This window comes from Scomber japonicus, chromosome 7 (genome assembly GCF_027409825.1).
Source record: "Scomber japonicus isolate fScoJap1 chromosome 7, fScoJap1.pri, whole genome shotgun sequence".
Classification (NCBI taxonomy): Eukaryota; Metazoa; Chordata; class Actinopteri; order Scombriformes; family Scombridae; genus Scomber; species Scomber japonicus.
This window is the reverse complement of record NC_070584.1, coordinates 30,587,436-30,611,441: the sequence shown is the minus strand read 5'-3', so window position 1 is coordinate 30,611,441 and position 24,006 is coordinate 30,587,436. Positions and strand designations below refer to the sequence as shown.

Here is a 24,006-nt window from a genome sequence, read left to right as displayed (position 1 = left end):
TTGGGGTTTTCTGCAATTTGATGGCATCATTTTAAGTACTAAGGAAGCTGTAATAATAACTTTTCACTTTTTTTCTTATACTTCATGGATACAATGATTAATTTGTTTCTTAAAATCATAACCAACACATTAAGTTATGATTAAAAATGATGAATTGTTGCTCTGATGTGCTGTTTACAAAGTCCTGCAGCTGTGTGGGGTTTTATATTTCAATGTTCAAAAGGTATTGGTGGTGGTTTTCAGAGTAAATTGGATTGTTTTTCACAAGCAATCGTGACGACATCTTCCTTGTTGTTCTTGTAAATTATTTCGTAGCAGTGAGAAATGTTATTTGTGGGGTTTTGTGATTGTTTTCCATGGAAGTGGAAACAGACTCTAATCTGTGAGTTAGAAGCCAGGAAGGCCTTTCCTCCACACAGCACAGCGCGGAAAGCGTGGCCAACCTCTTCCTTTTTCTCCTCCCCTCGTGATGTCATCACATTGTTTGTGATAACGAAGTGTTTGATTAACCAGCCTCATCCTGCATCTGAACCACACTTCCTGTTCAGACACTCACTCGCACATACACACACACGCTCGCACACACAATACTAACTCTACCAGAAGAGCTCACACAGTTATGAAAAGAGGCCGTCACTTTTTTACACTTCAGCCATTTATTGTTTTTGGGGGTTTAGTTTTTTTTACAGAACAGTGCACTTCCACACACACATACACACAAAAATAAGCTTGTAACAGTCACTTCAACTCTTCTCAGATTTGACGTATGACACTTACTTACAGTTACATGATATATTTCTATGTGATACAAAAATTGAGTAGAAGAAGCTTATCGAAAAATCAAATCCCTGAGTTTTTCTCAAACATCCAGCCGGGCCCGAGACGTCTGTTCATTCATAATTTACTAAATGGTGATGATAGTGTCTCCTAGTAACAGAAAAGTCTAAATTATGTACAGTTAAAAAAAAAAAAGAAAAAAAATCTACATACAGTAAAAGAATAGTTCAACATTTTTGAGAAATAGCTTTTCTTTACTTTAGTTCAGATTAGATTGATACCAGCAGTTTGGTAATGTTCATGTACTCGAGTGCATTTCCCAAAATGTCAAATTATTCCTTTAAGGCACTAAAAATCACCTCACAGTTCTCGAGAGTACAATCAACCGAAGCTGTCAGTTTTGTTCACATAAGCTGAATGAAAAATAGTCCCTGTGCTCTGAAAATACAGTAAGAGAAAGAAAAAACAAAGAAAATAATACTGCAACTTTGGTTCTGGACACACACTCACACACACACACACACAATCATATAAAAACACACACACACACACACACACACACACACACACATTCATAGTTAACTGGCATTAAAGGTCCATTTGAGATGCATATCGGCGTCCGCTCTTCGTAGGCTCGTCGCGTGAAATTTGAAGTCCCGCGTTTTTAAACAGTCACTTGAACTCACTCCGATCCCTCCGATCACTCCTGCAGGCTGCTGCTGTGATGGTGCGTGATGGCTCTCTGGTAGTCCTCGGTGGTGTTTATGTGATCCGTGACTCCCGGGTGCTCGTAGCTGCGATAGTAGCCGCCTGTCTGCTGGGCGTAGTACAGGAGCTGCCTGGCAAACAGCGGCTCCACCTGCAAGAGACGAGGAAGAAGTTAGCGATAAGTTAGCGAAAAAAGGGCTCGAAACGGTCGCTGTTTGACACCAAAGCAGAAAAAAAAAAATCTATACTCATATTTGAAAAGTTGGATATAGGTTTCTAAAAGTATGACAAGTGCAAAATTAGGATTTGAAAGTGTTTTAAAAAAAGAACATTTGAAAGTCTGTAAGAATGGTTTCATGCACATAACGTTAGCAGTGTTTCGCTTGCTAGCTTTTTCCAGATCTTGCTCATTTTGTCATCATGTGACTTTAGATTTGGTCTAACTCAAGATTAATACTGACAACTGTGCAAACTCCATGTGTTGAGAAAAGCTAGTAAGTGAACTTTTGGAGTAACTAAAGTTTTCTGGGGTTTTTTTGACCTATAACGACATTTCCACGGTCAAGTGTCAAACCAGACTAGCAGAGACTCAACACTCTCATTTCAGTGATTCAAAAGATTTATTTGTGACATTAAAGCTTTGAAATTAGTGATTTCTGGAGCTGAACTATTGGTGGTTAACCAGCTTAAACACCAACAGTCTGGATCTTCACCTCCTGAATAGTTGCACACATCTCTGATTCTTCACATAGATTCAAATGTGTCTGATGGTGTGCTCGCTGGTGTCTGTTTCCCTGGTCTGTTAAACAACCGGGTCTATCAAACCGCCGAAGGGCATGATTAAGAATGTGGGTGTGGACTTCCTGTGCCACGACTAAAAAAAATGCTATGAAAATGGCCATAAAAAGATGCTCCTTGCAGCCACTGCGCCTCTCACGTTAGGATATAATAATAGTCGCTACCAACCAGAAACTGAGAACTTGAACATTATGTCAAACTGTAATGGAGTGAAAACTAAATGACAAATCAACCTGATAATTAATAGACTGTAACAGTAACAGTAAAGGCCTACAAATGCTGGTTAAGTCTCCATTTGGGTTGGGTTGTTTCTGTGTTGTTGCTATAGTAACCCTAGACCTGAGCCAGCAGATGTTTGATAGACTCAACCTGATGATCTGACTGAATTTTATGTTTTAAAACCTTGCAAACATTGTGACAATGAAGAAACTCGTACAGACTTAAGGAGAAATGACAGATTTCCCACTAGCATTACATTACAATGACTTCAAACACCTCATCATTCAGGCTTCGGGGCATTAAAAAGGTGAATGCCAGAGATCGAAGTTCTCAATAGAAGATATCTATATTGGATATTTCATTTGCAAACTTAATCCCCCAAAAGGACTGAATGATGAGATGTTATAGCATGTCTCTAAGGAGCTTTAGGATCAGATAGACCTGTTTATGATGCAGTATTTCACATCCAACGCTGTATATCTGTAAATATTCTTATGTGTGTGATGTGACGTTGAGTTGCACTTAATCCTGTTTGCATGGACTCTTAATTTGACAGATTGCACACGTCACCAGAGAGTCACCAGCCCACACCTCTGCACACAGGATGGGTAATGGTAATTGTTTAAAATAGCACATATAATCAATTGAAACACACATCATGCATCTGAGGTCATTGGATGTGTGAATATGTCCTATTAAAAAAAAAACAACAACTTTCAAATCCTATTTTTCACTTTTGAAACCATACCTCAAACTTTCCAGCTTTCGAACCTTCTTTTTGATTGTTTGAACTGTGATAGTTAGTTAATGTCAGACCCTCAAAGTCATTGTCATTGTGTTTCATGTTGAATCAGCAATCTGAATGTGCATGTATCTCATTGAGGACTCATGTGTTGATTGTGAGGAGATACTGAGGCAGACATAATCAAGCAGCAGTCAAACACATGTGAACAGCTAGAAGCTAATTGTCACCTGGACAGTGAGGGTCCTTCTTTGTCTCTGTGGGTCCAGACACTCATCTCCGAAATTCAGCAGGACCTGGAAATGAGGCAGTGGCCGACCGTGGAGCCCGTAACTCTGGATCTCTGATAACCAGGAAGGAGATAAGATCATGTTATTAATGTTTTTGATATCAGAAATACATCTGAACTGGCAGATTCAAATGAATTCATCAGAATTTCATTTGAAGAAGCGTGACCTTTGGGGGGTGATTCGAATGGAAAGTCCTGGTCACACCATGCATGCAAATACAATTAGGTGTCAGAGCTTTACACAGCTGGGGCTGTCTTAGCATGTGGGTGGGGATGATGTGGCTGTGTTGAAGTCATGTGACTCACCTCACCATGAAATGCTACTTTGAAAAGTTTGTTCATAAAAAGGCTTTTCTTTTTTTTTGGGGGGGGGGGGGGGGTTGTTTAATTTTGGTTTTGTTCTTATAAGTGCTTTACAGTAAATGAGGTGCAGTTGGAGTTTTCTCAGAGATAGTTTAACTGAAAGACAGTAAGTTGATTTTTGCAGAAGTAAAAACTGTCCGGTTGATTTACAGTAAACTAAGCCTTTCACTCTGTTTCAGTGTGACCCTGTTAACCCTAACCCTAACCCTAACCCACACCATTAGTCAGATCATCAGGTATTTGGTTGTCTGGCTCTGAATTTAACCGTAATGCTTTTTTTGGGTAACCAAGTGAAATTTGTCCATAACACCAAATATCAAACTGTTACTTACTATTTGATCAGATTTAAATAAGAATGGTAAATATTTAGGTGGTGAAGACACAGCTATCTTGACTCTTAGTGCTTTGAAGGGGTCAACTTCTAAAAATACTGGATCACACACTTCCTGTAACACAGCTTGGTCGCACCTTTCATTAGACACCCACTCTCTATGTCTTTCATATTTCACATACCTCCAGTTTGTAATGCTGGCTCTCTGTTATCAATTTCAAAATTCAGAGCATCCGAAATCCAAAATAACCCCAAATGACATCACTATGATTTCACCTGGGTTATCTTTTTCTTTCGGTTTTGCACAGACAGTATAGTGTTTGTTCTGTTTTTGGTTTTCTATAGCTGGCTTGTTGGCCTGTCCTCTCTGCATGCCAAGTTATTGAACTTATCCATTGTACTATTTTAATATTGGATGGGGGATATTTACAGAAACATGCTGTCAGACTTTTGCTAGCGCCCTACAAAGCTAAAGAAGAAATAGTATAAGTTTCCACCGATTGAAATGTTCTCATCATGACAAGTGAACTGAATCTGATGAGCAAAAATTGGTGGAGTGCCCCTTTAAAAATCTAAAATGTTGACGATTTTATTTAGATTCAATTCTTATATTTGGTAAGGCTGCTTGTATTTAGACATTTAACATATTATATTATGTTATAAGTATAGGAAGAAAAATGTTTGGTAGCTTTTCCGTTGATATCGTGCTGCACTTCACTGACAGAATCTATTGGCAACAGTCTTGATAATCTTTTAAGTCATTTATGGAGCAGAAATCTTCAACATTTGATGCTTGCCAGCTTTTAAAATGTGAAGATTTGCTATTTAACATGATTGCAAATACAATCTTTGGATGGTGCTGGTTGCTTCGGCAATCTGAAGACGCCACTTCGGACTAATTTTTCACTTTGATACTTTATAGATTAATAAATGAATCAAAAATCATCATTAGTTGCGGTTCTGTCCCTGCTGTCTCACCTGTGAGGTAGTCCTGTGTGTGGAGGAGTTTACAGGTGACCTCTCTGTCCAGCTTGTTGGGCTTCTCTCCGTACGCCGACAGTCCTGCCTGCCAGTACACTCGGCTCTGACACAGTCTGCGGGCGTAGAGTCCGTCTGGAGTCATCCACAAAAACACTCCCCTCTCCAGGTTGGTCGGAGGACTCGGTGGACAATCCTCCGCTCTCCTCTGAGCTGAGAGGCTGTCCACAGGCAGAGGCACTAGCTCCAGGCCTTCTGGGGAAAGGTAGTGCTTCTCCTCTGGGGAGCACGGAGTGAGGTGACACCCCTTCGGACTGGAGGTGGTAACCTCTCTCACCAGATTGCCCCGGAAAAATACAGACACATGCAGACGGAAATCTATGTGGAGGACAAAAAGACACAGGTACAGGTCATTAAATGTGTTTTTTTTTCCACTTTTTGATGATTTAATCTCTTTGAATTCTGTTTTTTAGTGTGGTGTGTCGTCTTTCACTCATCCTTGTACACGTCATATCCGTATAATTAAGGGTTAATTGTAATTTGCAGTGAAGTTACCTTTTATGTGAGTCACAAATAAGCCCCCACCTTTTTCTTTTCTCTTACATCCCACCTCTTCTCTTTCTCTGACTTCACACAGAATGAGCTGTCTGACATTTTGAACTCTTCAAAAAATTCTCATGCATGTGATACATGTGTATTTATAAGACTCGTGCTGTCAGCATTTTGTCTCTCTCTCCTCCACCATCTGATCAATCTCTGTATCGGGCTTTCCATCTTTGCCTCCTCAAACCAACTCTCATTTTTAAATCTGTGGCTCCAACTCTTGTTTCAAAGTTTCCACTCCATCTCATCAACCATGCCTGTGTTTTTATTATATCCTGAACAAATACTTCACCCAACGAAGGTCATGTCATTGGAGATATATTTATAGATTTTTGTAAAGCCTTTGAGGTAATGATGCTCCCCTCATATCTATACGATAAGTCCCAAGTAGTTGAAATCAGTCATGTAAAATCCCCCCCTTATAACTTGTAAAATGGGAGTTCCACAAGGCAGCATGTTGGGACCTTAACACTTTCTTCTGTATATCAATGACCTTTCCTATAGCTATGTGATTACTCTAATTGACGCTTATATGCAGACGATACTGTAATGTATATTTCTGATTTAAAACCTGACGTCAACATCTCAAAACTCCCCTCCGATCACTATTTAGATGACTGGTTGAACTCTAACTCAATTGTAAATGTCAAGAAAACATAATGTAAGTATTCGTTGATTCATATCTTACTTATCCACTAAAGAGAACATATCTCAGCTGTATTGTTTCAGATACATCCTATTGTCTCCCAATGTTGTCCCTCACAACAAAGTAAATTATTGAACCAAGACCAAGTCTACACAATAGAGCCTGTAAGATCCTTTCTTCACTTTCTAATGCCTTGACTCAGACCTACACAAATAATCCATCCATTAAATTTTACTTTCCGATACAGAACAATAGCTATAATTGTCTCTTATATGCAGATGATACTGTAATGTATATTTCTGTATATTTTAAAACCCTCGGCATCTCAAAACTCCCCTCCGATCACTATTTAGATGACTGGTTGAACTCTAAATCAATGTTAAATGTCAAGAAGTGTAAGTTTTTGTAGATTCATATCTTACTTATCCACTAAATTGTTTCCGATACATCCTATTGCCTCCCAATGTTGTCCCTCACAACAAAGTAAATTATTGAACCAAGACCAAGGCTGCACAATAGAGCATGTAAGATCCTTTCTTCACTTTCTAATGCCCTAACTCAGACCTACACAAATAATCCATCCATTAAATTTAACTTTCCGATACAGAACAATAGCTATAATAGTCTCTTATATGCAGATGATACTGTAATGTATATTTCTGAAACTCCCCTCCGATCTCCACTATTTAGATGACTGGTTGAACTCTAAATCAATTATAAATGTCAAGAAAACATAATGTAAGTACACTAAATTGTTTCAGATACATCCTACTGTTGTCCCTCACAACAAAGCGTAAGATCCATGGGAAACTTCCCCCTTGTACTCATCACTGCACTTCACTTTCTAATGTCCTGACTGTTCAAAAACAACGCAAATAATCCATCCATTAAATTTTACTTTCCGATACAGAACAATAACTCAAACCTCCAACACTTACTGCTCTACTTCCAAGACACAACACTTCACCAGATCAAGTTCACGTGCATTTATTCAAATACCGAGCTCCCATATTACATTAGAGCAATAACCTCTATTACACACTTCAAACAGGCCTATAAACACTATCTGATGGAAGGACGCACCTGCAAACACTGATCCAGCTCACGTAAACCATCACACCTCCTCAACCACTGAAGTCCTCCTCTTTTAATGTCTGTGTATCTTTATATGTGATGTTGTTGTTTTTTAAATGATGCAGAACAGGAAGCTACTGTAAACCAGTCAGGCTAGTTTAAATGTGAGATGTAGTGCACTCACATTAGTCTTCTGATCATTCAGTGTACTTACTACGAGACATATTCACTCATTCACACATATATTCATAAGCTGATGGCAGTTTGGGGTTCAGTTTTTTTTGGCCATGGTCATCGTTGACATGTGGACTAGATTATAGGAGCCGGGGATCGAAATCGCTGATCTTTCGATAAGTGGAACGACCGGCTCTACTGCCTGAGACACAGCCGATCATAATGTAACATATTTTAACATCTGTACTGTTACTTTTATTCTCTTGCTGTCTAATAATAACAATAATAATAATAAAATGAAAAATGTTAAGACTCCTACCACATCTGGCCTCTAACACCTTTCTCTACCCGATTCATGTCTCTCAGAAAAGCCAAAAAATGATCTTAGAAAAGTTTTTAAAGATATTTTTTCAACTTTAATGACAGCCGATCTATTAGAGCAGAGTTATCCAAAGTCCACTCTGCAATATTGCATTGATAAGCCTTTTCAAAGACGTCTAAATGTATATAGGCAAACATTTGACTGCATAGTTTTAAAGTTATGTCTTCATCTTTGCAACAATATGTTTGCATATGACCATAAGATATTGATACTCCCATTAGTTTATACATTATGTAAAGATGTATTCACTGCTTGATCTTAATTTCTGACATTATAGACTAAATGTGGACAAACTGAAATCCCATTTAATATGTAGTTAAGGATATCACCGAGACCCAGAGGCCCCCCCCCCCCCCTCCTTTGGATTTTATTGCGTGCGAAAAAGGAGGAAAAAGAAAAGTGAACTGAAAGTGTTAGTCTACCTGAAAGTGGCTCCGCTGATCTGATGCCGGCGTCCAGTGTAAAAGGCGAAGACTGACTATCAGCAGGACCGTAAGAGTAAATTGAGGCTCTGAGCTGATACCCTGCACACACACACACACACACACACACACACACACATAAAACCTCAATACAAGCAGAGAAAACAAACTGTGTGTGCAATGCTAAAAAACTGCCATGGATGCTCCTGCTTATATATGAATATGAGTACTGTACCATTCTCCATAGCTGGCCCCTGCCACGGCAAGCTGCGAGGGGGACAGGGACACTGAGAGAAGGTCAGCTCCGGCAGGGTGGTCTGCTCCGTAGCAAAGTCTCTCCAGTTGCATTCAGCTGGATTCAGGTACGGAGGCATCTACACACGGAGATAAAAACAGTTTAGCCAACTATACATTTCTTTACATGAGATATGCTGCCTTCAAGCTTCCGTGATGTTAATAATATGACCTCCTGTTAAGGCTAAAGCTGACATAAAGTCATAAAAACTTAAGACTTATTGTTTTTAAAGCTTTGTTTTTTATGACCTGGAGCGACTGAGGGTGTTTTTTGACAACAGAGGGAGCTCCACAGCAGGATTAAACAGTATAATGGTGCATTGTTAACTCTCTAAAAATGTAGCTGTTATGTGCCAGAAACATGAATTAGTAATAAAGCTATCTTTTAAAACTCCTATTATATTAACAGCATTACAGATAAGCCACTCTGCTCTTAGTTAGGATTTTAATGACATGAAGAAGACAAAAATGAATTTAGTATAGTTGACATAGTACTATAATAATATTCCTGTTCATATTTACTTGTAAAGGTAATAAATATGTATAACTGGGCTGATAAATGACCGAAAATATGTAAAAACAACAAATAGGCCTGAGTTTTTATCCAGTAAAAAGATCTGACATTGATTGCTATCGCCTTCTCATGAATTCAGATTTGCTGCTTTTGTTTGTGGTGTGTGATAGAAAATGGAATATTTTGTGGTTTGGGGTTGTTGGTTTGACAAAACAAGTGATTTGATGATGTCACCTTGAGCTTTAAGAGAGTGTGATTTTCCATTATTTTTACATTTCATAAACCAAATAAATAAATCATAAATAATATGAAAGCTAAAATTGAGTGAAAATGTAGAAAATGCACATCATCATTATTTGAATGTCTGATATTGTCTATAAAAAAGTTAAATGCATGTGTTTTTAATATCGGCTGCTGACATGATTTTCACATTTTCTTACACTTAAATCAGTAATCAGTTTTTTAAAAAGTAGCATTAGTTAAACTTTGTGATGCAGCTTATGAATCTGTGACTCTCCACACAAGATCATTCATGCATGCAGTGTGCTCTCTCATCCACTGTTTCTGCTGCACATCCAACCTCTCTCTCTCTCTCTCTCTCTCTCTCTCTCTCTCTCTCTCTCTCTCTCTGTCTCCTCCCACCTCACTCACTCATTTTAATATACGAAAATCACCTGAGTTTGCAGGGCAGGGTAGGTCGCGTGCCCCCCATAGCTCATCGGACTCAGAGGACTGTCTTCCTGTCTGGGTCCTGAGTGGAAAAGACAGACAAGATAACATTAAAAAAATCCAGCAAGCCTGAATGAACGACCTCTGATAAGTTGCAGCATCTAAAACAGGACAAAAAACTCCACATGTCTGAGCTTTATCAATCACACAAATGTAGTTTCAGAAAAAGTCCAACTCTAAAAATAAAAGTAAAAATCATAAAAAGAAGCTAATATTTGACTTTGAGGTGAGACTGACTTTTCTTGGCTCCCTCGGGGATGATGCGGTAGACTTTGTAAGGGTCTGAGATGTCAAGCTGGCTCCTCTCCACCAGTTCCTCAAAGTCATTGCTCTTGTTGAGGGCGCAGCGGAGACGTGTCTTCCAGGTCGGCGGGTCTGGCTTGTCGATCCCCTCCCGAAACTTGCCTTTAAACAGCGCCCAGGCCTGCACATGCAAACAAGGTCACCCACGTACAACTTTAAAAACCTTAAGTGTAGTTTTTGACAGGATGAGAACAAACAATGCTGCAAACTGGACTCAAGCTCTTATTGCAAAAGCTTGAAGAAATGACTTTTTTTGTTGTTGCATCCTCTCAAGAATAATTAATCAGCATCAATCATCTTTTTTTTTTTTAAGAAAATGTCTCTTGGAGAAAAACAGCTTCCTGCATCTCAAATTTAAAGATTTTCAAGTTGTTGGTCTTTTATGACACAGGGTTTATGATTGTTGCTCGTGAAGTTTTAAGAAGTCATAATTGGCTCTGTGACTGTCAAGAAAGGGTTAAAAACAAGGAGTAACGCGTTTGTCACGTGAATCCATCAATAGGCTGATAATTGTCATTTTCAGGCTTACTATATATGCAACATTATACCATGAAATAAATATGAAACCCCAGTGGTACTAAATGTGTTATTAATGAGTTATTAATCTTACTTTTCAAGGATGTTTATTGTAACACTTTAACATCTTAAATATGTGTTTTTGTGTCACTTTGTGCGCTCTTTTCATTCTGACAGATGTTGTACTCTGGATGGATGAAGGATGCGGTTGGAGGGTCTCGTACCTTGAAAAGCGCGGCATCCTCATCCCGGTTGTAGTCCTGTTTCCCGGCGTGTTTCCATGGTATCCTGAAGATGGTTTTCTCATCGTTTTCCCACACCAGACCGGGATATTTCCCGCAGTCCACCTGCTCGATCAGCCACTGCCTCAGCTTCCCGTTACCGCTGCTCCCGGAGCCACCGTAATCCACGTCGGGGTTCATCTCTGCCCAAACAGACGCACGCAACAAGTCCACGATTAGATCCTGCAATGCAAAGCCATGTGCTCATGCATGGGTGTTTTAGAAAGTACTGCAAAAGTTAAGAACAAAAAAAAAAAAAAAAAAAAAAGGAAAGAAAGAAAGAAAGAAAAAGAGATGATGAGTCTATCCAAGTATGTAAAACTCACTGAAGGTTAAACCACTTGATATATATTTCTCTCCCACGCAGAAAAAAAAGAAGCTGTGCCTTTTAATCGGAGTGGTCTTACCTGTGAAACTCGAAACCCGTCAAGTTTTGAAATCAATCAGTCTCAGTCAGAAAGCCCTCATCATTACAGCGCGCCCGCTTAAATTCAGCAGCCTATAGAGAGACTGAGGAGGGCGGAGACAAAGTGAGAGAGAGAGAGAGAGAGAGAGAGAGAGAGAGAGAGAGAGAGACGGGGATGCTGAGAGGAGGAGGACGCACCTGCTGGCTGCTGCCTGCGAAGCTTATCTGCGCACACACAGCAGCAGATCTCCAGTAAGACACCGAGCGAGGGGGAAACCCTGCCGGCGTCAGTCACAAATGTGTCACACACCCGCACACGTGGAAAATCATGGGACGGAGTCGAAAACAATTCTTTGAAACGATTAAAGCTTTACGAAAAATAACTATATAGTGGTCTTACAGTAGAAGTGATGAACAAAAAAAAAACATCCCATTTGGAAGATTGTAACAGACAATTAAACAAGAACTGCCCCTCTAACAGAAAACAGATAAGATTATTATCTGTGTCATACCTGCAGATGCACTTCTTATAATAACCATGTTCTAGAGAAACAAACACTAAATTGGATTATCTAGAGTTCAAATCAAGTCTTTTTTTTTTTTTTTTGGCAGTGGTAAGTATTCAGTGAAATTATATCACACCACCACATTAACAGTATGTGACAGCTTTAGTTATTTTACATTAATAAGTTGCCTTTTATATATATAATCAGCTCATAAATGATGTGATGTAGTGTTATAGATTTCAAGAGAAAACACCAAACAACATTACTGCTGCTTACACATCAATGCATCATCAATAATAACAATAATTGTCAAATAGTAGTAAAATATCATTAAATTATGAATGGATGCTTCTACATATTAAACATCACTTTATTTTACTTCTTATAGCACAAACTGCAGTGAGAGCAGATAAACTGTACATTCAGGCAAGATAACAAGCTTATATTTTACTAAATATAATGATAATATTGTATTTTATATAAGTACTTTTGAGGCAGAAACACATCTCAAAAACAAGGATAAAGAAACAATATCAAGCAGAGAACTGTAATAAGAACCATTAATACAATATTTGTTAACAATAAACCTAAAATATTAAGAATAAACAATTTAATAGGAATAATTAGCAAAGAATAAAACATTTGCAATAAGTCAGATACTTGTTCATCTCCATTTTCTTCTATATTTGACTTACATACAGTATATATTGTACTTTCTTCTCCACTACATTTATCTGATAGCTTTACTAACTTTACTGATTACAGTGTTTATATGATCAGATTATAAAATATGATTATAGATTAAACTTCCTTATAGTGTATAAAGTAGATATGATCATCTCCACCCCAACAAATAACAATATAAAAAGACGGACATTAATGCATCAGTATTAACAATATAATTATAGTTATAGTATTCATAATGAGTACTTTTTTTTTAAAGTATATTTTTTTGGGCTTTTTGCCTTTTATGTACAGGTTAGTAGAGATAGACAGAAAACAGGAGGCAGAGAGGGGGGAATGACATGCAGAATAGGACCGCTCGGTGCAGGATTCGAACCGAGGACTGTAGCCTCAACACATGGGGCGGGTGCTCTACCCACTGAGCTATGCTCAACCCTTACTTTTACTACTTTAAGTAAATTTCACTAAAGACAAGATTGTTTTCTTGTTCTGTTTAAAGGCCATAAATGACTAAAACTATCTAAAAATGAAAACATAATTTCATATATAGCAGAAATGTGTTATCTGCTTTTCTATATCTTGTTATTATAGTCACGACCTTTCAGATTTAATTTGTGACCCCTTCCCGACCCCCCATGCCATGTTGTGACCCAGTTCTCTAAACAGAAACAGTAATATTCACTTACACATCTTCTGTCAAATAACATTTTATTAAGCAAAAATGCAACTTTGCTGAATCAGAAACATAAAGGTGTGACTCATCTAATCTAACAAGCTGTTTCCTTGAAACTGAATGAAAAGTACTTAGCATACATAATCATGTAATATTCTTTGGACCATGCACAAAAAAAAAAAAAAAAAAAATCAACCTTTTTTTTTTTTTTTTTAAACTTTTCAATAACATATAATGCAAATAAACAAAGACAAACTGCTTCAAATAGTGCTTTACTGGAACATACTGTATCTTTTCACAGAAAGTAATACTCATATTTCAAGTAGAAGACACAGCATAACATAACTGACGGGGGGGGAGTGCACACTGCTAAATGTGTGTTCACACTGTGTACTATGTGTACATAGTTTCTTGTGGTCATGCTTGACTGCCCTTGCATGTTGTTTTGGCAGTTATGGGCAAGGACATGTCATTTTTGAAGGGGACTGATAGACTTGATATTTAAAAAAAGTCCCCGATAGTTAAGCTATTCAGAGCTAGGGGAGATTCTGGTGGGAGGGGGATCGATAACTTTTTGTCAGGATTGATAATGAAAGGCAGAAATCCTCTTTTATCATGCAGCTGCTGATCTTAGTGAGTGTAACAGTCCGAGCAGCAGCAGCAGGAACAGCAGCAGCAGCCCCTCCCACAGTTCATCTTGTGCTGACGTAAGAAGAAGAAGAAGAAGTTAGCGAGACTTTGCTCAGGTGCCGCTTGCAGCTCGAGACGGTGTGATGCTGGTTGCCAAGGCGCTGCCGTTGCCGTTGGCATTGGATTTGCGAGTCAAAAGAGCTCCGACTTCCTCATCGTCACTGAATGAGGTACTCCCGTACCGGTCCTTCCACCAGGTCCGATACTGGAGGAGAGAGGAGAGTGTAAAAGTGAAAAAACTGTGGGAGAGTAAAGAGAGAGAGAGAGAGAGAGACAGAGAGAGAGAGAGAGAGAGAGACAGAGAGAGAGAGAGAAAGAGGGAGAGAAAGAGAGTGAGAGAGAGAGAGGCAGAGAGAGAGACAGAGAGAGAGAGAGACAGAGAGAGAGAGAGAGAGAGAGAGAGAAGAGAGAGAGAGAGAGAGAGAGAGAGAGAGAGAGAAAGAGGGAGAGAAAGAGAGTGAGAGAGAGAGAGGCAGAGAGAGAGACAGAGAGAGAGAGAGAGACAGGGACAGGAGGACATCTCATGTTAGATTTCAGTCCTGGTTGATATGGCGACGCCTGGCAGCAGCAAGTGCATTTTAATGGGTCAGCATCCTTCAAGCTGTTTGTCACATTGTCAAAACAGTGTCTGAAACCTCTTCCCGCAACCTCCAGTCATCTAAAATGGGACATCTACGTAGGACGATTACTGTAATGATCTCAAACTATAAAAAAATCTCACTTCACACGAAACATTTAGCCAGGTGTGTCAGTCTCACGTACTTTACAAACGAACCCGTGGTGGTGGTGATTATTGCATGTCGTCGCCCTTTATGACATGTCAGTTATTCACTCCGCCTTAAGAGTGCAACCATTCAGAACAGCTGTAAACATTTTTTGCCTTCAGACGTGGTCTAACAACACGTAATGTCTCAATCATATCCGTCTTTTAGTTCTATGGGAACCAGACTTCTGTTTAAAATGTTTTTACTTCTACGGACCACTAAGGACAGAAATGCAACTAGTGTTTATCTGTTGGATACCCAAAAAATCTGTCATTGTGTTTGAGTTAAAAAAAAAGGCTTTAAACGAGCTAGTTTGTGTGACAGAGTAGATAAAAGGGTTCATACTTGTCACAAATGTATTTAAAGGCTCTATATGTAACTTATTTCTCTTTTTTTATTACCATTGGGTATTAACGTCACTTAAAATTTTTTATATAATCCGACTTTTTTTTTTTGGTTGTGCAGCTAATGGGACAGCGAGGTGCCACCATCAACCACAACACATTTCACAATAAAAACCAAACAAAACACGCCCACTACCCGAGTACACACAAAGTTAAAACATTATTTCTTCAACAAAGGAGCAGAAAACAAGCTCCAACAATGTTTGATTTCACAGCACGCACTTCGGTTAAAGCAAACTGAACCTTTAACAATGTCGTAAAAATGTCCAATACATTTATACTGAGTGAGCTCATGATCTTCCACATGCACTGGCTTTCCATAAAAAAAACAGGCTTCACTAGTATTAATAAAAGCTTCTATACATATAGTTAATTATTCAATGGAAATACACTAAATGGCAAACAAAAGCACAACTGCAAACCAATACACAACCTTCACCGTCATATCTATAATGCCTTTATCCACTCCCACTCCTCCCGCAAAAAGGAAATTTATTGATATATATTTACGTCTTATCAACTGCACATCTGCTCCAGGTCATAAATACAAAGGCTAACTGTGAGATTGACTGAGAGATGTCTCCAATAATGAGATTTGGTGTAATTAAAATCATCTTACAGTGAATTCAATGGAAATACACTAAATGACAAAAGCCTTGTTGAACCACACACATGGGTTAAAGTTACCTTCACTGTCATATTTATAATAATAACAATAGAGATAAAGGTTAGGGGATGATTGTAGTTACAGTTTTTAAACAACTGTCCTCACTCACAGTCAGAAATAGGAGATGAACAGCAGTCTACTGTTGGGTTAATGCCTTTATCCACTCCGACTCCTCCCGCAAAAAGGACATTTATTGATATATATGTACGTCTTCTAAACTGCACATCTGCTCCAGCTCATAAATACAATGGCTGTGTGATTTTTGGCTGACTGACATTATAATCTGTCTCCAATAATGGGCTTTGGAGTAATTAAAATCATCCGGATTTTTCACTTACAGTGAATTCAATGGAAATACACTAAATGGCCAAAAAAAAGCCTTGTTGAACCACACACATGGGTTAAAGTTACCTTCACCGTCATATCTATAATAATAACAATAGGGTTAAAGGTTAGGGGATGATTGTAGTTACAGTTTTCAAACAACTGTCCTCACTCACAGTTAGAAATAGGAAATGAACAGCAGTCTCTTGTGGCAAAGTCTACTGTTGGGTTAATGCCTTTATCTACTACAACTCCTCCCGAAAAAGGAAATGTATTGATATGTACGTCTTCTCAACTACACATCTGCTCCAGCTCATAAATACAATGGTTAACTGTGAGATTTTTTGGCTGACTGACATTACAACTGTCCTCATTCACAGTTAGAAATAGGAGATGAACAGCAGTCTCTTGTGGTCTACTGTTGGATTAATGCCTTTATCTACTCCAACTCCTTCCGCAAAAAGGACATTTATCAACTGCACATCTGCTCCAGCTCATAAATACAATGGCTGTGTGATTTTTGGGTGACTGACATTACAATCCATCACCAAAAAATGGGGTTTAGTATAATTAAAATCATCCAAATTATAACTTTCAGTGAAATCAGCGTTTTTATGTGTCACTCACTTCTGTCACCTCTGTGTTTTCAAACTCCTCCAGCTGCCGCAGGAAGCCCAGGTTAGGCCCCGCACACGGTCTGGCTGCCCTCACCGCCGCCAGAGACTCCACCCAGCCGCGGCCCGTTACCGTCATGATGTAGGCCACCACTAAGGTAACGCTGCGGGACACTCCCGCCACACTGAGACCACACACACACACACACACAGAGAGCTTCGGTTGGAGTAAATCATCACATATTTTGATTATTTAGTGTTTTCCCGCCTTAAAGTTGTGGTTATCTGGAGCCCACCTGGGGTCAGTTGAGTCATGAAATGTGCAAATCTGTATTCTCAGTTTAGAGATCTGATTTACAAGCTGTGCCTGATGTGTAGGCTAACTGGCATCCGGCTTTATTTTGGAAACATCACACCCACTAAAACCAAATTAAACCCTTCCTGATATCTGGTCCCTCCCATCCATCCTGTTTCACTTTGAAGTACATCCCGTTAACTAAAATGCCATGTCATTGTGACTGTAAATTTTAATTTGATGTAGTTTATGTCCGTGTGTATATATTTGTGTGTACACTTGTGTTTGTGGATTTGTAATTCGAGATTCGAGGCACTGATTTACAGATTTACAGATTTACACATAGATATCTTTTTTTCTCTCAGTGGTGCTCTCTAGTTATGTTGTGTATGTATGTAGTGTTTGATATAAGGAATAGATAACGGGTGACATGAAACAGAAACCCATATTTTTGTCAGACACTGAGACATGTCCTGACTCGTTGTTTGTGGATAATGAAAAAATCACCTATACAAACAAAAACTTTCTTACTTTCTCCCTTACTTTTCTCACCCACAAAACAAATGAAACCAGACAGATACAGTACCAGTTTACTTTCGTACACTTAAATTAAATATGAGAGAAGAGATGGAGAAGTATGTGATAAATAGTATAGTGGGTAAAAAAACACAAACAATATGAAAATGTTTAATGTTAAATAATTAAAAAAAATAAAAGCTCAGTATCGTTTTAACATGACTTTAAAATAAAATACTTAAATAGGAACAAATCAAACAACAGGATCTTTGGGGTTTACTCACCAGTGGACGAGGCAGCCTTCCCCTTTCAGCCTGGACTCATGTATGAACATGATGCTGTCCCTAAAGTACTGCATGCTGGCAAAAATGATAAATACTGAATTAAAATGTTGAGGCCATATTTCACAATATCTGGTATTTTATTTTTAAAACAATATTCCTCAGACATCATAGGACAACCAAATGATCTTATGCATCTATTCAAATTCACCCGACTCAGTTTCATATGATGCAATAATTTATATTTACTGCATCATATTAAAATAAATCAGGTGAATTTGAACAGAATGTATTTGATTAAATATTAGTTGGTGAACTTTTCTAACCAGAAGGCATAATACATTTTAAGATGTATTTTGTATTTGTACATTTCTCTGCATGAATGCACTGAATGAGGTTACATTTGTATGAAATTTAAAAAAGTATGTTCATAAAATATCAAAGAAGTTAATTTTATGCAAACTTTTTTTCCCCATAAACTGTGAAAATTACAATAGGACTCTAATTTGACCTTTTCTTTCTTATTTTTCCTCTTCTTTATTGGCCATATTGCAGTGTATTGTATATACAGTATATTTTTATATCATATCTAAAGATACTCACAGGTTTTGCTTTGAGTGGTCAGAAGCAGATATACAAAGGTATGTCTTGTCCTATAAAGAAGGTAGGGAATAATTTAGACTCAAACAACACCATACAATATATTCTCTACATAAGAAGACAATGAATTCATATTAACAACAGTGAATAAACTGCCGCGAGGGTCTTTATCCTCCCAGGTCATCAGTTTGAACACCGGGTCGTACACACTTCCTGTTTTTTGGGTGTATGGGACGGCCCCTGAAACCTTGCCCCTCTGACCCTATTGCTTAGCACTGGAGTGCTTAGGTCATGACATAACGACATGTGCCTGTGTGTGTGTGTGTGGGTGTATATGTGTGTGTGTGTTTTGCACTGTGCACCTGGCAGCTGATGGTACATACATGGCCCCAGAAACCACCTTGTCCCGTAATGACTGCACTGCTGCGAAAGCCCCTGAGCCCTCTGGGACACACTGAGCTCTGGAAGCGCTCCAGACAGGTCAGCCTGCACATGCAAACCTCAGAGCTGCTGTACTATACATGCACGCACTCACTTAAACACACATATTATAGATAGATTGAGTCACATTATGCAAACAAATACTGAGAAAGACCTCATGTATCTTTGCACCATCACTCTCAAAACTGATCATGTGCCTGTGACTAAGCGATTTTTATAAAATCAAACCCACACTGACAAAAAATCAATAAACAGTCAAACCATTTGCACGCAATATATAGATTGCATAAAGGCATTTTTTTTACCTTATTTAATTTTGCAGTATGTTAAGTGATACCATATATAGTATTAATTGCACATCTGATCTTAGAGACTTTTTTTTTTGTGCAAATTTATACCTTCCTCTGTCAGGAACCATCAGGCTGTCTTCCAAGAAATCAATCACTCAGCGGGTTGACTGTTAGGTATGCAAATACACCATCCCATCTGGCTATTCGGGCTACGCCAGTAAAACAGACCTGAGTCATCATTATGCAATTGAACTCAAAAAAGCCGCGTCATGCCTACAATGAGAACCAACGATGCTGCGATCAAGTTTAAGAATTGTACAGCAGCAGATATAAATGAGTGAAGCTCTGAGAGAAGGTCTGGAGGCTCAGACATAATTTCAAGCCCAAAACCTTTTGGTGGTTGACCAGTTTGAGTAGTGATACTGTAATACAAGTTGCTGTTTCTCTTCAGTGTAATGAAACATACTAGCATGGACGGAGAAAGTGTACAGAAATCTCTGAGAACTTTTCAAGTTCGCTTTCAACAAGAAAAGATGAAAGTTGTGAAAGCGGACATTGTCAAACGATGTCAAACGAATTCAAGATTTTCAAAGGCAAGTCAAATGCGGACGAAGAGAGGAAAATATTACAATGTGATGTGTTTGCTGGGCTGAAATAAAATGACAGTGAACAAAATCAAAATTTAAATGCATATGATAAATTATTGGATGTGTAGAAGTACAAAAAGTGTGCAACATTTAGCTAATTGCTGTTTCATAATGCTACTGAGAGGATAGCATCACAGGAAACTTTTTAATTAATTCACTTTTATATTATATTTCAGTTGTGAGGAAGGTATATTCATACATCTGTTACCAAATGGAAATCAGTGAGAGCAAATTTCAACTTTCAGCCTACCAAGTTCTCACGGGAGAAGCTCTTTCTCACCTCCTGACACTCAGTCTCTCACGTACACTCAAACACACACACACACACACACACACCCAAGAAAAACGCCTTTCCCGCTCTTTCATACACAAATCGCCACGTCTAAATGCAGCGAAGAAAAAAGCAAGAAACCTTTTATAATGCAGTTCCACTTTCAAGACTTTATGGACTTCAAGCTGTTGAGCTAAAAGCATCATGTGTGAAAAAATATCCTACAGCAGGTTGGCTTGCATCTGCATCACAGCTGCAGCACAGACACATCAACTGAAAAGAACATACAAATTTAGTTCTGATATTGGCAGGGATCATGTAACGCAATATTGAAGCATCACAGTCAATTAGAAAAAAAAACTGCTTATTAAGTCAAACCTGGTGAATTTCCAGGTCTTGTGACTGATACAAGAACAAAAGGACTTTCCATGCAAAATTGAAAATAAGAACTTCTGACTTTCACATCTATTGAAGTTGTCCATTTCAACATCCTTTGATAAACTTATGATATTTTCTTTTAATGCTATTCTCTTCCTCTTTATCCTTTCAAGGAACAACTACAATGAGCTCATATAATAAACCCTTCAGAGCTAAAAGACAACCAATTAAACACAATACCTCAAGAGATACCAAGGTTATACAGTGATGAATATTAGAGTTGAAATTGTCTGATTAATGGTTTAAATCATATTTCAAGCATCAAAAATATTGCCTAGAATGTGAGGATAATCTGTTTTTTCTTGTTTTATATCATAGTAAACTACTTTGTTTGATTTTTGGACTATTGTGGGGAAAAAAGTGAAAAACAATTAATCTTGGGGGCTCTCTTTTTCCGACTAGATAATTGATCAATTAATTGGAAAATCTAACAACAGATTAGTCAATTGAGAAAAATAATTGTTAGTTGCAGCTTTGATGAAGATATTAGGTCAGGAAAAGGCAGTGAAGAACTTCAGGTCTACTCTCAACCTGTCATACTTTCAGAATGACTACTAAAGCAAATCGGGACATTGAGAAGAAGAAAAAAACACTGTTGAGTTCATAGGTGACTTTTTGGCTGAACTGGTGTCAGGGTCAGGGTCAGGGGGTCGTGCACACTGCTAAGACACACGGAGACAAAGACGTTTCACCTCCAAGATGGGTGCAGCTGTGTCATGGATGGACAGGATGTGGGTGATGTTGTGTTGCGCCAGCAGCTCTTTGTCTTGAGCATCTGTGGATCGCAAAGACAAACCAAGAGATTGCAAATACTCCCTTCGTCCAATCACAAATCACCCCATGTAGGATCTAACCTAAATAAAGCATTTTCTACCCAACAACAACCACCCTCCCCAAATGTCTCCAGAGCAAATGTGGCCAGATAGATTAAAAGTTTTGGTCTTGTTTTGAACTGAAAGAAAAACCGGAAAACCAGTGTTTCTAAAACAGTGCAACAGCTTGGACCAAAAGCAAGAAACAGTAATTGTTTTAATCAAATTTGTTCTTTAAAAGGAAGCCAAATGTTTCTACCTTGGACAGATGTGTGCTTTGAGTATATTTTCTCATGCTTTGCAAGTTTGCAGGATGCTCATGAAGTCACTTGCTATAGCCAGATGAGCACTGGACCCTCCTATTAGCCAAATCAAGTAAAAACAAATCTAGTTTTACACATCAGGAGAATTCATATTAACTGAGAAACAGAAATAACAAAATAAAAAGGAAAATTGATAACTATTAAAACACTTAATGTAAATGTTTTGATATTTGCAGATGATGATGATGATGCAGATATTTACCACACACATGTGAGGTATCATTGTCTCATTTAACTCTGAACATAAATGTCTAAATTAACAGTAGTAGTAGCATTAATTAACTTTTAAAGCTAACAACTGACTTGTGAGGTATCATTGTCTCATTTAACTAGCATTACTGAACTTTTCCTTTAAAGCTAACAATGAACTGACTTTCTACTGAGAACTAACACTGTCCTACGTAGCCATAGTCACTACACATTTGGTCAAAAATGATTTAAGACCAGAATCTGACATTTTAGCATCATTTTTACTGAAAGCCACAGCGTAAAACCATGTATTGTAAAATAGAGCTAAGGCCAAATCCCAATAACTCCACTGTCACACAACTCAATTGAGAGCTGGACAAACCTTTTAGTTTGAGGTCTAGCTAGCATGCAGATATCCATGGCTTGCCAGTTAGCAATAGCTAAAACTAAAAGTACATTTATTTCATGATAGTTCCCTAGCTGTATGTATTTGTAACTGAAAAAAGCACATTTTGATGAACTGTCTTAGTTTCTTCAGTAAGACAGAGGCTAAATCCAGGAAAGCAGAATGATAAACTCCTACTAAAGCTAATATAACTAGCATATTAACAACTACTATCTCAACTTTTAACCCAAGTGTATTTCATGTAATTGGTGTTGGTAAGCTAGTTTTAATTCATATATTTTAAACTATCATTTTTTAAACTTATGATATTTCAATATAAATGTTGGTATTATACAGACTCAGGGAGAGACAATTAGTTCCTATGATCAATAATGAAAATGTTATCCTCATAGACGGATGAGGATAACATTCACTTAAGTGAAGAATATCTGTCTGAGTATAGATTCTACAGAGTGAAACTTTCTTTTCTTGTCTTCTTGTTCGCAGTTTGAGATGTAGAATATGCGGAGCAAAATGGCTTTGCATAGATCAAAGGCCTTGGTGAACATGAAAGATGTCACATTTCCTACTTGATAGTGGTTCCTTGAACATGTCATATTTTCTACAAGTGATCAATATTTTTAACTCATTTCCTGTGAAGTCACAATTTCATATGTGCACAAATATTTAAAACCGCATCAACTGAATTATTGCATTTGCTGTTTTGTGGAAAGATGTGGAATACAGCACACATCAGGGACACCCCCATGTTGCGGGGCATCCCCTCCCACACTCACCCTCATCTACTCAGAGCAGCCCATAAAAATAATTTGTTTCCTCCAGCTGCCGACAGAGCTACACAGAGGCACAAGCACACTGAAATATTTCGTTTTACATCAAAATAGACTGTTTCAATCATTGTCCTCTACACTGTGACCTCTCCACTCTATAGAAACTGAACTCAGTGTAGCATCTCACCACATGCCCCTTCATAGGAGGAACTGAAACACGCACTACTACTTAATCCTGACAATAAATCAATTCTTTACTCATATGTGAAGAGGCAGGATATAACTTACCTTTGAGATTTCCCAGATAAAGATCAGGCAGGATCTAAAGGAAGACAAAAAATTAAGAGTTAAACAGAGCATGCAGAAGTTGTGAAAGCAAAACAAGAATGTGCAAGTATGACAGGTAAATTAAGGTTTCAAATGTTTTTATGCTTTAAAGTGTAGACATTTAAACCCATCATGCATGATGATGTACCTTGTTTATGCCATTACCCATGATTGCCAAAAGACAAAAAAAATATCAAATTTAGGACAAATTTAGGAACAAAATCAGAGGTTTTTTTTCAGATAATATAATCCGGTGCTCCAGCAGTGTCGAGCCCCTTCAACAACAAGATACAACAACAAGTCTCTCTTGATGACTTCTTAATGTGACCCAGGAGATCATAAAGCCACCAAACGTGTCCACAGCTCATGCCCCATGTGCCACTTGATTGAGAATATGTTGCCTGGGATGACGTAATGCGATCTTAGCAGTTGAACACTCTGCTTCAATATTTATATTTAGACCTGGAGTGGGTCATGAGACCGTAGACAGGCACATACCAACCAGACAAAGATGGTTGAGGGCCA

General features: G+C 38.2%; 2 protein-coding genes across 2 annotated transcripts; both read right to left on the bottom strand.

Annotated features, from left to right (window-relative positions):
- Window positions 1-702: 702 nt before the first annotated feature.
- irf4l (interferon regulatory factor 4 like) lies at window positions 703-11,294 on the bottom strand. Its single transcript, XM_053321994.1, has 8 exons — window positions 11,087-11,294; window positions 10,281-10,467; window positions 9,989-10,065; window positions 8,742-8,880; window positions 8,507-8,608; window positions 5,206-5,583; window positions 3,475-3,587; window positions 703-1,636 (listed from the first exon to the last, which is right to left on the bottom strand). Exons 1-8 carry the CDS (start codon window positions 11,282-11,284, stop codon window positions 1,478-1,480), a joined length of 1,353 nt encoding a protein of 450 aa, XP_053177969.1. The 5' UTR covers window positions 11,285-11,294; the 3' UTR covers window positions 703-1,477.
- A 2,073-nt stretch (window positions 11,295-13,367) lies between these two features.
- On the bottom strand, window positions 13,368-23,650 carry LOC128362304 (dual specificity protein phosphatase 22-B-like). Its single transcript, XM_053323045.1, has 7 exons — window positions 23,630-23,650; window positions 23,443-23,476; window positions 21,347-21,429; window positions 18,571-18,620; window positions 17,971-18,045; window positions 16,889-17,060; window positions 13,368-14,307 (listed from the first exon to the last, which is right to left on the bottom strand). The coding sequence occupies exons 1-7, from the start codon at window positions 23,648-23,650 to the stop codon at window positions 14,155-14,157; spliced, it is 588 nt and encodes a 195-aa protein (XP_053179020.1). The 3' UTR covers window positions 13,368-14,154.
- Window positions 23,651-24,006: the final 356 nt, after the last annotated feature.

What these genes read in the sequence shown, in the direction of transcription:
- LOC128362304 (XM_053323045.1), bottom strand. Translation starts at nt 23,650, where the DNA reads ATGGGTAATGGCATAAACAAG. An exon ending in TGGGTAATGGCATAAACAAG is followed by an intron (nt 23,477 to 23,629) that starts GTACATCATCAT and finishes GTCTTCCTTTAG; the next exon opens with ATCCTGCCTGATCTTTATCT. An exon ending in GACCACTCAAAGCAAAACCT is followed by an intron (nt 18,046 to 18,570) that starts GTGAGTATCTTT and finishes CATTTTTGCCAG; the next exon opens with CATGCAGTACTTTAGGGACA.
- irf4l (XM_053321994.1), bottom strand. Translation starts at nt 11,284, where the DNA reads ATGAACCCCGACGTGGATTACGGTGGCTCCGGGAGCAGCGGTAACGGG. An exon ending in AGGATGCCGCGCTTTTCAAG is followed by an intron (nt 10,468 to 11,086) that starts GTACGAGACCCT and finishes TTGCATGTGCAG; the next exon opens with GCCTGGGCGCTGTTTAAAGG. An exon ending in CACACAGGACTACCTCACAG is followed by an intron (nt 3,588 to 5,205) that starts GTGAGACAGCAG and finishes CCTGGTTATCAG; the next exon opens with AGATCCAGAGTTACGGGCTC.